This window comes from Uloborus diversus, chromosome 3 (genome assembly GCF_026930045.1).
Source record: "Uloborus diversus isolate 005 chromosome 3, Udiv.v.3.1, whole genome shotgun sequence".
Taxonomy (NCBI): Eukaryota; Metazoa; Arthropoda; class Arachnida; order Araneae; family Uloboridae; genus Uloborus; species Uloborus diversus.
The window spans coordinates 159,720,358-159,737,611 of NC_072733.1; the positions used below are offsets into that span (position 1 = coordinate 159,720,358).

Genomic DNA, 17,254 nt, shown 5'->3' on the forward strand with positions numbered 1-17,254 from the left:
ACTGTCTATGAGCTTCTTCTTCTGTACACATTTTTATGTGACGAAGCATACTTTCATTTATGAATCGTCTCCATGAGCTGGATGCAAATTGATCATCAATATTCTGCTTTGCGTACGCTGTTGAGCCGCAAGTTTCTTTACAAACATTATGTTGAGGAATTCTTCCTCAATCATTAGTTTCAGAAGAAAAAATTTTCCATTTTGATCCATCTGTCCCAAAAATTTCTCCATTTTCTTTCAATTTTGGTGTAATATTTGGGAATTTTGTGTTACGCTTATTTCCTCTTGCCTTTGGTGTTACACATTGGTTGTTGGATAAGTGATTCATACCCTTGTCAGATTGAGTCACAAAATCAACAGATAAATTATCATCTGAGGATTCATTCTTTGTTAGATGACGGGGCATATTCTTTGCTAAATAAGTCATAGCCATAATTTTCATCTTCGGACTCATTCTCAGATATGTTTATGTTACTTAATAACTTATTTAATTAGAAGTAAATACTTATTTATTAATTATTCCTTTCACAAATGTCTCAAATACTAATTCTTTAAGTATGTTTAATTTTTTAATATTGTGTTTTAGTTTGATTTAGTAGGACAGGAAGTCATGTCACACAATAAATTCTCACCTCCATTACCCAAACACAAAACGCCATTTCTTATTAACGTGTGGCAGTAATGGCATCAAATTTTATTTTCTGTGATACAAGGGAGCCCTCTTGTTTATTTTCAGCCAGATGAAATTGTGAGATTTTTGTCGAATAACAAAAAAATAGATTTTGCTTTAAAAACTTAGTATGGTTATTCTCACCATACTATGGTTTTATGGGACTTCTCACCTCCATGAACTTGACTTTCAGGGATGTAAATTAATGTAAAAAAAGAAGTGAACATGTTTTTATATGCTTCACATGTGCAGATTGCAACAACGAAGAAAAAAAAATCCTAAAAAAATGTAACCATTAGCCAATATTAATGCAAATTCCTCATCTCCATGAATCTCACCTCCGTGACAGATCTTATCAATGTCATTATTTCTGAGGTGAAAATAAATGATTGAGGGGAAATACATCAATAACAGGCATTCTGCCAAAATTATAAATTGCCAGTATATCCTCAAATGTATTAAGTACTATTTTTAACATACATTTGAAATTACTAATTTAGCTGTACTTTAATTAAGGGAGCTTAATATTATATTCCCACTAATTATTAAAATAGCTGATTGTTTGCACAATTAACAAAATTATTACTTTGATATTAAATTGGCCTTGATTTTTAAATATGAAAAGTTTTTTGCTTTTTTTAAATTTCTATGAACAAGGCATTTTTTTTATTTATGAGTAAAATAATAGGAACTTAACTGGGCCATCGTTTATGGTTACTTCTAGTAGGTAACATTTTCATGTAAGAAAGAAAAAAAAAAACAAAAGGTTTCGAAATTGAAAAATATTTGCGATGAAAAGTTATGTTTTCTGCAGAATGACTCATAAGAGATTAAAATTTTTTTTTAGATTTCAATTTTTACATATTTAGCGAAACTTTAAGGGGCTGCCGGGGTATCTAAATGTATTTTGATTTCCAAAAGCTTTTTTACACGAACATTTGGAGCCAATAAACAACTTTTCCCACCACAGGTGTTTTTGATTTTAAAAAAAAGTTTAAATCGTCCCACCCTAATACGCAGCAAGTAAACAAATGCGGTTCACAAGGTGCACTCTGGGTAAAATTCCTACATTCACTCCAGTTACATGCAGGAGGAAGAAATATTCACATTTAGCCAGGAAATAATTGGAACACAGTTGAAAGTTGTTTTTTTCTGGGGTAGAAAAGGTTCATATGAACGGGGCTAATGGTATAGAATTATATTTATGTGTCACAATAAAAAATTTTTGGAAATTTTGCATTTTTTCCTACGTCACTACTGTTTGTCAAGAAAATATTAAATTTAATGTACCAAAAGGCAATAACTCATGCCAAAAAAAAGGCAACAACGATTCATATTTTTCCAGGAAAATTTAGATTTCAATGTTCCCTAATTTGAAAAACATGTGTTTTACTGAACAAAATATGACAACGTATATAAAGTACAAATTGAGAATGGAAAAAGGTTAAAAAACCAGCAAACAGCTGTTTCGGCACTCTAAAATACAAGTGCCATCATCAGTGCATTAAAAACGAAGACAGGTTCACCCGACTTAAACACAGTCGAGGCGAACAATGGAATGAGAGACGAGTTGTAAAAGATATGAGAGCAGTACCGGAAACGATGCCGTCAAGGCTACGTCAGAACTCAAGAGGACAGTTGCACTCAGGAGAAAAACTTCAAGGACAAAAAATAAATCAAATAACAGACTTCCAAACATTAGGAAAAGGGGGAGTGCTAGACAAATCATTGACGATTAAATTAGCATTTTTCCATATGTAATATGACTCCCAAAAATCTAAATCATGAATGGACGAACACTCGTGAATAACTTTGGCGGAAGAAAAAATAAAATTATGACCGCAGGACCAACAATGTTGAGCAATAGAGGAGCGTTTGAGATCCTGTTTTTTGACGTAATTTTCGTGTTCTTTTATCCGGAATTTGAGGGATCGTCGAGTCTGCCCAATGTAGGCCAATTTTCACTGGCAGGAAACACTGTAAATGCCCCATTTGTCAAGGTTGTGAACAGGGTGTTTAAGCTGTGAAAATTTTAATTTATTAACAGGAGAAAAAGTAACGGAAAAATGAAACTTTAAGATTTTGGCAATTTGCAGACTGATTTTAGGAAAAAAGGGTAAGACAACGGAACTCGAATAGTTCACAGGAGCAAGTGTTTGATTTTTGTTAGTTGAGCTACATAGCTTCTTATAAATGGTATCAATAATATCAGATGTGAATCCACGATCCACCGCAATACTTCGTAGGTAATTCAGTTCTGATGAAAGTAAATTGGAATTTGAACAAATGGCTAAAGCACGGTAAATAAAAGATCTAAAAGCCGCCAATTTTTGTTTAGGAGGATGAATGGATAACTTGTGGGGGGGGGGGAGAGAAACAGCAAAGGGTTTACGGAAAACAGTAGTTGTAAACCTATTGTCATGACGAGTGATGGACACATCAAGAAAAGAAAGATGATTACCAGATTCCAATTCAACCGTAAATTGAATATGTGGGTCAATAGTGATCACTATTGACCCACATATTCAATTTACGGTTGAATTGGAATCTGGTAATCATGTCCTTAACGTTTTTCTCCTGAGTGCAACTGTCCTCTTGAGTTCTGACGTAGCCTTGACGTCATTGTTTCCGGTACTGCTCTCATATCTTTTACAACTCGTCTCTCATTCTATTGTTCGCCTCGACTGTGTTTTAGTCGGGTGAACCTGTCTTCGTTTTTAATGCACTGATGATGGCACTTGTATTTTAGAGTGCCGAAACAGCTGTTTGCTGGTTTTTTAACCTTTTTCCATTCTCAATTTGTACTTTATATACGTTGTCATATTTTATTCACTATGCAGTACAAAATTTTCGACTACTTTTTATGTGTTTTACTGTTCCCACGTCGCGTGTCTTACTGTTCCCGCTTGCAGAAGGAACAGTGAGACAAAAATTGCAATTTGTTTTTTGTTTGTGTGAACTTGTAGTTTCTTCTAGTTCTCATTTTATCGCAGTCATAAATGTTATACCATTTCAAGAAAATTGATTTTTATATTTTTTTATTGAATTTTAATATTGGGGCCTACATATATTTAAATTTCAAAATCTTTTTTTACTAACATTTGAATTCATTTTGCATGCACAACTTTTCCCACCACAGGCGATATAGCATTTAAAAAAAAAGGAAAGAAAGATAAACCAACCCACTCTAATAATCACTCCTACTCCAACACTCTAAATGCAATTAGATAGTTTTATGTGAAATAATAGTTTGGAAGCCTGAAAACTATCTTTTTAAATGTCCGACTTTCTTCATCACACCATTAATTTTCTACTCGGTTAATATTTTGAATTTTACATTAAAATAAATTTGCATATTGTTTCATGTAACTAACTAAATAATCAAATGCTTGAAATAAAATTATTTTAAGGGGCCTCTGTGGCTCTGAGGTAGAAGCTTTGCTTTAAATGCCAGCGGTAGTGGGTTTGATTCCCGTCAAAGATCTGGGTGTTATTTCCTCTCTTTGTAAAACTTTCTTGTGTTGTCTTGCATGTAAATGAATAAGTCGAACTTCAAGGCAATGGCACCCCATACCTCCATGGTGATTATTAGCAATGAACAGAATAACAACAACAAAATAAATTTTGAAGATAACAGGCAATTCAAAAAATAAAGATCTGAATACAAGCAACAAAATATTTAAAATTTGTTAAGATACAAGACAATTCTTGACTTGTACACTGTTAAAAACAAATAAATAAATAAAAATGCCTTGTAGGGGAACATGGGGTTAAGTGAAAAGGTGAAATATTTTTTCTGCTTTTAGCTCCACCTACCTGGTATTATTTTAACTAGATAGTACCATATGCAGTCTATTCCAGTCAGGAAACAAATACCGCCGAAAATTAAACCATTTGGTGACAAAGGCAATTTTTAAAAAATGATACTTATATTGTTATATTTTGTTGTAAGTCACAAATTATTTTTGTTACTACAAAATGATAAAGTTATTGTTATTAATATTTTAAATATTAATTGAGCCCTCCTAGTATTCAATGCAGTATTAATTTCATTATTATTAAGCTTATTTGTATTTTAAATAAATTGTACAATTAATCAAGTACATACAGGGCTAAGTGGATGGGGCAAGCTACTAATAGTTTGTTTCATTTACTTACTCAATCATTTAATATAAATCACTTACGTTTTCATTTACAGTGACACCTCACTTATAGGCGACCAAAAGGGACAACGAAATTTTCGCACACAAGTGGGATTCGCACATAAGTGAAAAACTCAAAAATTAGCTTAAATGCAATAAGTTAACATTAGTTATAGTAATACTAAAAGTATACTACTAATACTGATGAATAAATACATACATAATTTACGTTTACGTAATTTAATAAAAATGTAAAATTTGAAGTTGTAAGTTTTGTCATATTTTATAAATTGTACAGTACATAAGCGAATTCCCCAAAACCTAAAAAATGTCCCGTCCTATAGTCTATGAGGATGCAAAAGATTCTCGATAGGCAAGGTCAATGCGTACCACGTGCTTGAGCTTGACTTTTAGTGACGTCAACCTTTTCATATGTAACCTGTGCCTAACCTGTTCTGCCCTCTTGATGGCAATCACAAGACTAATTCCACCCCCTATAGCACACTTGTGCGAAAAATAACGCATTCTTGGAAGAATCCGAACAATGGAATAAAGGCATTTGAATTCATTTCAAGAGACAGAACAAGAAGGGTACAAATCCTCCGATAAGCAAAGCGTAAATAGGCGATTTAACTAAAACTTGAAAAAAATTTATTGCGCTAAGTGAAAAGTGCATTTTAGGTTTCGCATATAAATGAAGAGTTAACATTGTGTTTTCTATATCGCTGGGTGGGCCCGTGAGAAAAACGTGCATAAGTGAAAAACGCATATTACAGAGGTCGCGTATAAGCGAGAAATCATTGTATTAATTAATTCCTTTACATTCCTTCATTTAGTAATTCACTTACATTTATTCATTCATTCACATATTTTCTTATTCATTCATTCTTTTACTCGATCATTTGTTTTTCAATATTAATTGATTCATTCATTTTATTATTCATTTAATCTTTTATTAACTAATGCTTTTGATTAAAATATGTTTTATAATCGAATAGAAAATGTTTCATTAAAAAAAATCTAATTTTTCACTTAGCCCCATAAAAGAAAAAGTGATAATTTTCCACTTTTTTTAAAGCCTCAAATTTACTGCCAAAAATAAAAAATACTGTTTTGAAGCAAAATTTATTACAAAATAGAATGTCTTTTCTTTATGTGCTGTAATTTTCAAAACTAATTTCCGATTTGTTCATTTCGAAAAAGATCAGTCATCTTAACCATTTCACTTTGCCCACATTCCCCTACTATTACTGTAATACATGAGACACTGTTTTAATACGTTTCTGGCAGGTTTGTTGGGGGCATTTTGAGAAAAAAAAAAGTTTAAGAAAAAAAAAACAAAATTCACAGATATGTAGCTTTTTAGCACTGACTAATATTTGTATGTACATTTTTTGTTCCAATGTATTCATTAGATTAAAAAAAAATTAAAAAACCTTACTTGCCAATGTTGAGTCATAGCATGCCAAACACCCACTTTTCCAGTATGACTTAAAGCTACAAGCTGATTACCAATGAAAAACAAATGATCCACGGATGTAGTGAAATGAAAAGTACCTAATAAATAATGCATAATTTAAGACACCAAATAAAACAGGATGATGCAAAACTATTTCAAAAATAATAGGCTGTGGCATAGCTAAGGAGGGGCGGAGGGGGCGACCCACCTCGGGCGGCACTTCTTGAGGGACGGCAATTTCACACCTTTGATGCAAAAAAATTTAACGCATTTTCCCAATAAGGAAATCATGCTACTGATCTATTACGGAAGGCAAAAGTATAAGAAAAAAGAGGTCTTCAAACTGTAAGGTTTTGTTACATGACTATGATAGTAAAATTACTCCGATACAAACTTTTTTTTTTTTTTGCGGACATCTGAGCACTATTGTTTTTTCTCTTCCATCATCTGAAGCTAGACTGAGGGAAATGTTAGTGTTAAGTCAGGGGACCATGTTTTTTTTTTTCTTTTTACTGTAAAGGGTAACTATTATGAAGGAAACAATTTCATAACTTTTCGATATAAGATGAAGCTACCACTTGTTTTTGAGAAAGTTCCTTGGAAACCACCTTATAGAAAAAAAATACCTTTTTTAAAGGAAAGTGACAACAAGAATAAAAGGAGAGAGGTCTGAACTGGTGGGCGATTTCCTGCTCATTTTCAGGGTAGCATTATCTGTTTCAAAAATTGCTTTGATTGGTCATTGATTACAAAATTTTCACTAAGACAGAATGAATTTTATGTTCATTTTATAAAAAAACAACAAAATAATAATATCCTATGTTACTGTTATATATCAACAAATTTCTTTAAACAATGAGTTTCACATTTAGGCATTAATTTTCAGGAAAGGTTTTTAATCAGTAAAATGATCTCTAGGCAAAGCCTTTCACATTTACATCAAAAGTAATTCACAACTTTATCTTCTCATGAATCACTATATAATTAGTCGAATGTAAAGGGCCGCTTTATCAACGTCATCACAGTTGGCGCCAAATTTCAATTTTAGAAATTTCTGAGGGAAGACCACAAAGCCTTTTTTCCTCAGTGGTGAAGAGCTTAAAATGAGCAACAGTTTTTCAAAAAAAAGATTTTGGGTGGGACACTCCACTTCACTCCGTCACTTTCAATAAGTTTAAAGGGGGGGGGGGAATCATCAAAGATAGACTAAAATTGATTTCAAGTTTGAAAATATTTTAAGAGGAAAATTTGGTCTTTATTGGAGTTAGGGGGGTCCCTTACACCACTAGATACCACCTACATTTGCGTGTTTTTCAGTTTAGTTGAAAAACTTTCCCGACAGTTACCCCGACCCTTCCCCAATATCTTCACATATCCAAAGATAGCCTAAAATTGCTTTTTTAACACTTCAATTTTGGAAAAGTTCCTTGAGAAGTCCCTCCCCCCCCTTAGGTCACCAAAGAAAGTATAAAAATGATTTTAATTTTGAAAGAAAAAACAAAAACCTGGAGGGAGCTCCAAGCCTCTTTATTATAAGCGTTACTAAAAATTCCTTAATGGGGGTCTGAATACTTTTTTTTCTCCTGCAAAATAATAATAATAATAAAGGAAAAAGAGTAAAATTTTATTAAAATACTTTTGACTTTTTAATGTATTAACTATTTCCCATTAAAAGGACAGCAAATTGAGGAACCGCCCTAGGCCCCAAAAAGTGTAGCTACGCCTTTGATAATAGGACAAACAAGGCAAAAAAAATTAGTTTAAATAATGCACAGAAAAGATTAGAAAGAATTGATGAATGAAATACAAAATAATTAGTTCTTTAATACAGTTTATAGGCCATATATAAGTGGGAAAAAATCATTTTAAAAACTATAAAGTGAAAATTATGCCTCTTTAGCTTCTATGAATTGATGAAAATAATACTTGTGGGAAAAACTTGCCTATATCTGACTTAACTCCATCATCTGTGATTCCCCAAAGTCGAACTTGTGCACCATATGAAATAGCAAGCATTTTTGTACTATTTTCAACAGGATTAGATACAACTTTAGCATTTAATGCTATTCTATCTACAACAGTTTCAATATATGGACTCATAAAAGCCGATTGCCAGCCAGCAGAGTCTCGTAACCTGTAATACAGAAGCAAGTACTGTACATAAATGATTAAGAGCACAGATAAATACAATTAAAAAAACAAAATAGAGCAATCTAAACAGTGTACAGTCAACTCCCGCTACAATGCGATTCGACTTACGCGAAATGGCTACAATGCGAATTTTTCACACAAGTAAAGAATTTTAGAGCTAACGCGGTTTTATCGTCTACTACACGCTTTTTTTTTTTTTGGAAGAAAGTATCATCTTCATTATTGACAGCTAAATATTGATTTCGTAAATATTACTACATCCCTATAAGCATCACTAACAGCAAAAGTTCCCACCCTACTCTACCAATCACGTTGTTAGTGCATCTAATAACCATTCAGCATCTGTCATTTATTTATTTATTTTACTCTGAATATTAAAGGTGATGAAATACAATGGCACCTTACTGGCATCTTCACCTAAAGTTCGTGAAAACGGGAAGAAAAAGAAAGTTTCTAAAAAAAAGGCTAAGATTCTTGAGTGAATCTACTATTACATTCAATTGAAAGTCAAAACAAAAAGGTATCCGTAAAAGTTCAGAATTTAGATTCAATATTGAAGCTTGCAGAGCAGTCTGGAAACTTAAATATTATGAAATTGGAAGCTGCTCTTGTATTACGGATTAATAAAGAGATCAGGAAGATGGGCTGTTGCCACAAATTGAAACATCATGAAAGAAAAGGCAAAGCAACCGTATTTAAAAATGTATTGGATAAGAATAACAATCTGATCATGGAGCAAAAATCATCACTATCTTCATTTTTTAACTCTTATTGTTACTGTATACAGGGGTCTGTCCAGGATTTTTCACATGGTCCGTTTTTTTTGTGAAAAATCAAATAATTTTGTGAAAAATGAACTAATTTTGTGAAAAATCAAATAATTTCGCAAAAAAAAATAATTAAAAAAATTAATTTGAATTCTGAAATTTTGAATTCAAATTATGTTTTTCGCAATCACGAACTGAGACTGGACCCTACTCATTGGAGCTATTGTTTCTAGAAACAGCTCCTGTCCCCCCCCCCCCCCAAGCCTGCCTCTCCTCCTGGGCGATTACGTGTACATAGTTGTGTGTAGGCTTGTGTGTGTGCGTAGACCTGTGTGTATGCACGTAGGCGTGTGTGTGTGCGAGTGTGTGAGCGTGCGTGTGTATAGGACATGGACGCCTCCGACCAGGAGAAGCGGATAGCTCAGGACCGGAGCAGCCGCGCCGCCTGCAGAGAACGGTGGGCGATGGTGCTGCAGAGGCTTCTCGTCCAAGCTGAAAAAGGCACGGAACATCAAAAACGGTCAAATGAGAACAATAAGCAATCTTGATTGCTCAAAAAAAATTTCTTTTGTTAAAATGAAATTTTAGAATTTAGAGATGGCACAAACTGCATCAATTAAACTTAAAGTTAAGAGTTTTCCTCTTCTATGTCGAGAAAATCATTCTGGAGTGTTTTTCTGATATTCGGCGGGGGGGGGGGGGGGGGGGGCATCGCTCTCTCAAGTATCAATATTTATCTACTCTTCTACATTATGTTAAATTATACTAGAAATATTTCTGTACAGTACTTAAAATAATTGCAACAAAAAAATAAATAAAATTCAGAATAGGGTTCAGCATTTAACATTTTGACCAAGACACTCTTAAAAAGCACATAATTTTGTTTAAAACTTATAAATTCCATGATTTTAACACAAATAAAAAGATATTTTAATTGTTTACCTCTTAACAAAGCGTAATAATCATCAAAAATTTGAAAAATCGGATTCCCATAGCGGATGCAAAGAGATTACAATTCTCAAAGTGAAGGCATCAAAAGTATAAAAACGGCTTGTAAAAAAAATATTTTTGATAAAATTATTTTAAAATTGCATTTTAGAGTCCTATGATAAACATTTCATCAATATCTGTGGACACACTTGACGCAAAAAAAAATAAAATAAAATAAAATAAAATAAACCATCTATTTAGCATTTTAATTCTTGACTCATAACAGAAAATGGAATTTTGTTTTAAAAACTTGAAATGAGAGTTCTAACAGAAATAAAGAGACTTTTCATTTATTTGCATCCTAATAAAGTGAAGTTAGCTTGAAAAAAGAACAAAATGTGATTCTCATATCGGATATTAAAAGATTGCATTTTTCAAAATGTCGACATCTAAAGAAAAAAAACACGGTAATTAAAAGAGTTTATTTAAAGTTAATCATCCTTGTTAGCATCGAAAAATCAAAACCCATATAATTTTCTCCCAAAATAACAATTAAACATCGCACATTGTTTATTAAATCATGAGTGGGGAGAAAAGTGCTTACCAATGCCTTTTCAGAAAAGTTTACAACAACACTGCTGCTAATTAGCTGTGATAAAACAAACAACCATTATATTTATTTGGCAGTAGCAATTATTTATCGCTTGCAGGAGCAGCATCGCAAGAGTGCCGATTTTTTTTTTTTTTTTTTCCAAAATTAGCCGATTCTGTATAAGTTGATCCCTCTAATTTGATTTAAAAAAAGGTTCCAAAAATTATCGGTTTATATACAGAAATATGCGTTATTTTGCTTTCAAATTTGCTCATCCAATAAACAATTAGTGAAAGATCCAATCTTGTTTTATCAGAATTTTGTGAAGGGTCCGTTTTGTTTGATCGGATTTTTGTGAAGGGTCCGTTAATGGACCCAAATATCCTTTGGCCAGACCCCTGGTATATCTACTGTATAGTACTATTACAGTGAAGCATTTGAATTACTACTACATACTGTATGTACCCAGTGTTGTTTTATTTTATTTCTTTCCCTCCCATCAATCATTCATTTGTACACCTTAAACTATTTCATGTAGAATGAAACATTTTTTTATTTTTTAAATACAGTAAAAGTTTAGTTCTTTATGCAAGAAACTGTAGTGTATTGTTGAGGAATGCTTTAAAGCAGTTTGAGAGGTGTTCATAACAGTGTCGAAAATAATTTGGTCGGCTTCTACAAAAACTATATGCATATGTTTTTCCACAACGTCAAATTCCGACTTACGTGAGGAGTCTCGGAACGCATCCCTCGCGTAAGTCGGGACTCGACTATACAAATTTTAACTCTACTATTGTCACATTGCTCATGACAATCGAACAAAGCATGCAGGAAACCATTAGCTTCATAAAATCATAAAATAAAACTAACTATGCAATTTATCAAGCATCTGGCTCAGTTATCTATCAGGAACAATAAGATTCCATGGCAGTGAGTTGACACATGGACCTCAAAATCAAATATTTAAGTAATGTTTGGTAGTAATTGCGTGATGTTCACGTTTTACATTTTGGACTAAGTGGAAGTTTACCTCTTATAATTGGTTAAATAATGTTTGTATTATATGCGATAGTACAGATCAAAAATTAACCCAAGGAGTTAGCTTGACTCAGAAAAAGTTTATCTGAAGGAAAGTATGCAATTTGAGTATGTCTCCATCAACCATTCCCTAGTAACTTCCTTTAACATTAAAAGAATATTATGGTGGAAATTTGGTATGCATGTTTCATGTGTCCTTCCTCTTTTATTGAATATATATATAACGTGCTCAAAAAGGCATTCACTCTAATTCTCTCACTTCTCATTAAAACAATTAGCCACTCAAACAATGAGTGATTGAAAAAGAAGTGATACTATTTACTAAATCAAGCATATACAGCATTAGAATAAATACAGTAACCCCTTATTATTTTGCATTAGTTGGAAAACAACAAAAAAGCGTGATCGAAAAGCGTGATCTACTAGAAAATGACATATAATCTAAGTCATGAAAGTAACTATTCAACTAACAAAACAATTAATGATGCATGCATGCATCAACAAAAAGGTTAGTTTATCATAATAGTAGGACAATATTCTTAATTGAAGAGAAAGAAAAGTTGCTTACCAATTGTTTTTTAAAATATAAAAAACAGTTGACTTGTCCTACATCATGATTTGACTTGTACAAATTGGTTATAACACAAGTTTTTCATGAGTAACGAATTTTAGAGGTAACGTCGATTCCAAACCCACAGCATGAAAATTTTTGGAAGGGAATCACTAGGCTTTGTTATTGGCTACTAAATATCGGTTTTGTGAGTGGATTTTCCCTTTAGTAACACTGGAAGTGGAAGTTCCACACATGACACTGGTCTAAACATTGCTTTGTTACTGTAAACAAATAACGACTCCGCATCTTACTTTTTTTTTTTTCATTCTAAATATGAAGTTGATGAAATACAATTTCACCTAAGGAAGCTTTTTATCTAGTGTTTGTGAAAATGAAAAGAAATAGAAAATTTCTGACAATTAAAGAAAAGGTAAAGATTTTTGATATGCTTGAGCAACTAAAAAGTGCATTGAATATAATTACTGTATCTACTGTGCATTACTATAGCACTGCATTTTATTATTACTTTATACTATACATACTGTACTGTTTTATTTTGTGCCTCTCCATCCCATCGGTTTTGTTCATCGTAACAGTACTTTATGTTGAGTAACACAGCTTTTTTTTTTTTGAAATACAGTAAAAGTTTAGTTCTTTACCTGTAAGAATGGTGATATACAATAAAGAAAGGGGTTAAAACAGTTTGAGGGGCAATTACAAATGTCTAAAATAAATGGGTACATTTATAAAAAAAATCATATAAGGTAAAACCCCAGTAGTTGCCAGTGCTTAAGTAGTGACCACTTCAAGGTTTATATTTGAAAAAATAGCATTCCAGGTCTCCCAATGGATTCAAAAGTGCATCAAACATGCAGGAGGTATTACCTCCTGCACGTTTGATTCCATTGGGAAACCTGGAATCTTATTTTTTCAAATATAAACCTTGAAGTGGCCACTACTGAAGCACTAGCCACTACAGGTGTTTTACTTTACATGCCCCTTTCCAAATCACAAAGTTATGAATTATGCATGTGTCTTGGGACGCATCCCTGACGCAAGTTGAGACTTAACTGTATATACAGCTAACTCTGATTATTCGCAGAACAGGGTGGCACGGTGACGGGTGATAAGGGAAATTAGAAGTTAATTCGCAAAATAGATAAAATGATACTAGTTTAAGCAATTGTTTATAAAAATAAATAGCATTTGTATACATTTAAACTATTGCTAAAAACTATGTAGAAGCTAAAAAGGGATTGCTCATTATTTCTAACACATTACACACAAACCCCATAAAACCGTGCAAGTTTCAACTAGTAGTGTGGATCCAAAAATCAGTAAGTAGTGTGGAATCTAAAACAGGGTGGCGACAGGAACTGTAAAAAAAAGTTCCCTGACTTTTCCCTGATTAAGTTCACCAAATTTCCCTGATTTACGTTACCAATAATAATGTTTTTCTTTCTTTGCTCTACTTGAAATCCATTGTATGTTTGTATAAAATGCAGTATTTTAAACGTTTTAAGTTGTGTAAAGTTGTTGAACTAAAGATATATTTTTAAAAAATGCTACTTTTTTCATAAAATGATTAAAAAAAACATATCTAGTCAATTTTTTTGGAAAAAACCCCTACAAAACAGTATATTAAATTTTTCTACATGGAAAGATTGGAGAAAATTAAAAAAAAAAATACTTTACTTCCAGAAACCACTTTGCATAAGAATTTTAAGAAACTATTCAAATTACTCTTAAAAACATGTGTATTTATGATAGAACTAAAAAGTAATTGAAATTATTTTGAACTAAGTTTTCAAACAGTATAATAATTGTTGCAATAATAACAAGTAATAGTGAAAGAATAGAAGTAATGTAGTTATTCTTATATAACTAATTGACATATTTTGCAAAACAGATGAAACCAGTTGACATCCATTCATAGGGAGCTTTTCTCTAACCAAGAACATAGATTTTAATGAATGAATACAGCATTTTAACAATAAAAAATAAAGATATTTAAAGTAAGAAAAAACAACGCCAAAAAAGCACAAATTGCCGATTACAGCAGACACGTGTTTCGGCGTTTCAGGGAACGAAAAGACATCAGACAAAAGATATTTACTTAAGCACACAAGTTAACTCTATTTCAAATGATTTTAACAGTATGTAATGAAAAAAATCTTAGATTGCTTTTGTAACAAACAACTTTGAAATGCAAGAAAAAAAAAGAAAAAAAAAGCAATTAATTAATTTTAAAATATATAAAAGAAGAATACAACTTGGTTATAAAATTAATGAATCACTTAAGTCTGAAGAAAAGAAAACCTTTATAATCTGCGGTGACAACAAATAGTATAACGGCAAAAAACAAAGTTTAGCTCAATTTTAGCAATTAAATTAAAAATGCGAAGAAGTAATAACTTTTAAGCTTTTATAGTATTAATTCAAAAACCAAAGATTTCTTCTTGAAATCGTGATTACAGACGCTAATTACTTCGAGGCAATGGAATAAAGGCAAAGGAGCTAAGGCTTTAATGAAGGCTTCCTCTTTGCCTGTATGGTTGTTTATTTTACGTAGCATTGAAAGCGTAAAAGGAAATTTCAAGCTAGGTAAATAAACAACCTAACAGACACAGACGCAATCTTAGGAAGTTCATCCTGTGGTTAATAAGTAAGATTCAATACTTTGACGTTGAGGAAAAAAGCTGCACAAATATCCGACAGGCAGCGTATAATCGCACCTCATTAATTTTACTTTTTTTTGAACAGATAATTGGCGGAAAATGCGTAGGGAATTAAAGTACTTAATTTTGTAAAGCAAAAAAAAAAAAATTTTTCTTCATAAAATCAGTTTTCCCTGATTTTTTGTAATTTTTTCAAAATTTCCTCATATTTCCCCGACTTTTCCCTGATTCATAAAGTTCCCTGACTTTTCCCTGATCTCCCTGATCTGTCGCCACCCTGTAAAAATCAGGTTTTAGAGATCTTTGATGTTTTGAGTTATGATGAATTCGAGGGGCAGTGAAGAAAAAAAAGAGGAATACACTTGTTAAGTTGAATAGTGTACATCCTTATATATTATTTCAGCAGCCTGTTTATTGTTCCTACGGGAGATCTTCCTTAATTCTTGATCGATTTCTTTTGATTTACACCTCATTTTAAAGCTTATCGTGCAGGCTAATGATGAAAAATAAAATAAAAAATAATTAAAATAATCTAAACAGTCTAAAAATTGTTTTTCTCTTAAAAAAAATCCAATTTTTTTAAAGCACCGAAATGAAGTTTACGATTAAACTTAAAAGTACAGCTTGCACGGTGAACGACAGAGCTGATTAGCTCGATCGGTAGTGTGTTCGTCTGGTAACCAGATGAGCGAGTGTTTCGGGCCTGCCCCGGACGATCTGCTGAAATCTGAAAATTAGAACTGTATTATGCATTACGTGCACACTTACTATACAATAAGTAACATGCGTGAGGCAATAAAATAAATGAACAGGGAGAGTTCCTTGATGCAGCCTGTATAAAATATCTGATATTTGAAATTCTTTTTTTTTTTTTTTTTTTTCGGTTATTGTCTTTAGAGCTTTGGCTCTGGTAAGAAAACTAAAGCATAATGTAAGGAAAAATATAAGTATCAGGTTTCAGATTTCAGACCAGACAGTAATAATTTTTTTTTCAGAAAAAAAATTGTATACTACTGAAATGTAGATTCTGCTAATGAGTTTTCACCCTTTGTATAGATAAAAATATTACTACCCCAAATTAAAATTATGCCTGTCATTAAGTTAACATATGATTATTTATTAGAATACGAAGAAAAACATTGAAATTCCTAACAAATGTGTAAGATATCTTTTTTTTTCTTCTTTTGGCAAAAAACAAATAGCGAGTCACATTTTACTACATTTGATAAGCTGTGAGGCTAAAGGGACGAAAGTCCATTCCCAAAATCAATATTTAGTTTCCATGAATCCCATTCTAAGGCTCCGTGATTTCTTTCCAAAAAAATTCAAATAGCAGGCAAGCAATTTGCGCCAACAATAAAAAATTCATTTTTCATGAAAAACTTGCGTTATAGCCTTTTTGCGTAAGTCGGATCGCGTTGTAGTGGGATCTGACTGTATTTCGGTTAGGCAACTGTCGAAATTTATTTCTGCTACTGGGCTCCTTTAGTAATTGAAACGGAGACAGTACAATAGACCAGTATTCTCAGTGATTGCGCTCGTTTCAAGCGTCCCCCTTTTCACTTCATAATCATCGGCAAAAAGAAAAATGGTGAAAGACCATGAATAATTGGGAGTTTACTGTACATATGTATTTAAAATATATCAGTTTTGCTCACTGATTGAAAAAAGGAGAAAACATTTTTTCTGAGAAATATAACTTTTTTTTCTATGATGTCAAATGAAGCAACGCTTTTTAAAATATGTTTCCGGAGACAAAAGAAAAACCTGATACATCCGAATGAGCAATATAGCAAGGTACAATGTAATGAGGCACTATTAATTAGAATGAATACATCACAAAATCATATGAAGTATACCTATAACAGCAAACAAAATGAGCATAAGCTACAGCTATCCAATTATGGTGTCCTTTCACAATGCGAACACGAAGCGGGTCAGTCCAACTATATGAACCTGGAATAAAAAAAATCTATTATTTTATTGAACATTTTTACTCAAGGTTGGTGTACATGCAGAGCCAGATCTTTGATTTTTCCAAGAAGGAGTAAATCTTAAAACTGCTCGCCCCCTAGTCAATTTCCTTCACATTTTAATGTTGAGTTTCAACGAAGAAAAAAACACTGAAACAGAATGAAGTTGATGCCCAGGGCATGGGTCCGGGCTTGCAACCCCCTAGATCAGGTACTGTGTTCACAACAATTTTACAGCTTGTATAGAAACAATTCTGCACCATAATTCTTATAAAGTAAAAAAAAAAAGAAAATATAAGAA

At 32.4% G+C, this 17,254-nt stretch overlaps 1 protein-coding gene across 1 annotated transcript in view; it reads right to left on the bottom strand.

Annotated features, from left to right (window-relative positions):
• LOC129219221 (BTB/POZ domain-containing protein KCTD3-like) overlaps positions 1-17,254 on the bottom strand; it is a 151,812-nt gene that overhangs the window by 89,809 nt on the left and 44,749 nt on the right. The window contains exons 8-10 of the mRNA XM_054853546.1: positions 16,840-16,936; positions 8,215-8,405; positions 6,254-6,369 (exon numbers count right to left, since the gene is read on the bottom strand). Of these exons, the coding sequence (XP_054709521.1) occupies positions 6,254-6,369; positions 8,215-8,405; positions 16,840-16,936 (404 nt within the window). The remainder of the gene's footprint in view (positions 1-6,253; positions 6,370-8,214; positions 8,406-16,839; positions 16,937-17,254) is intronic.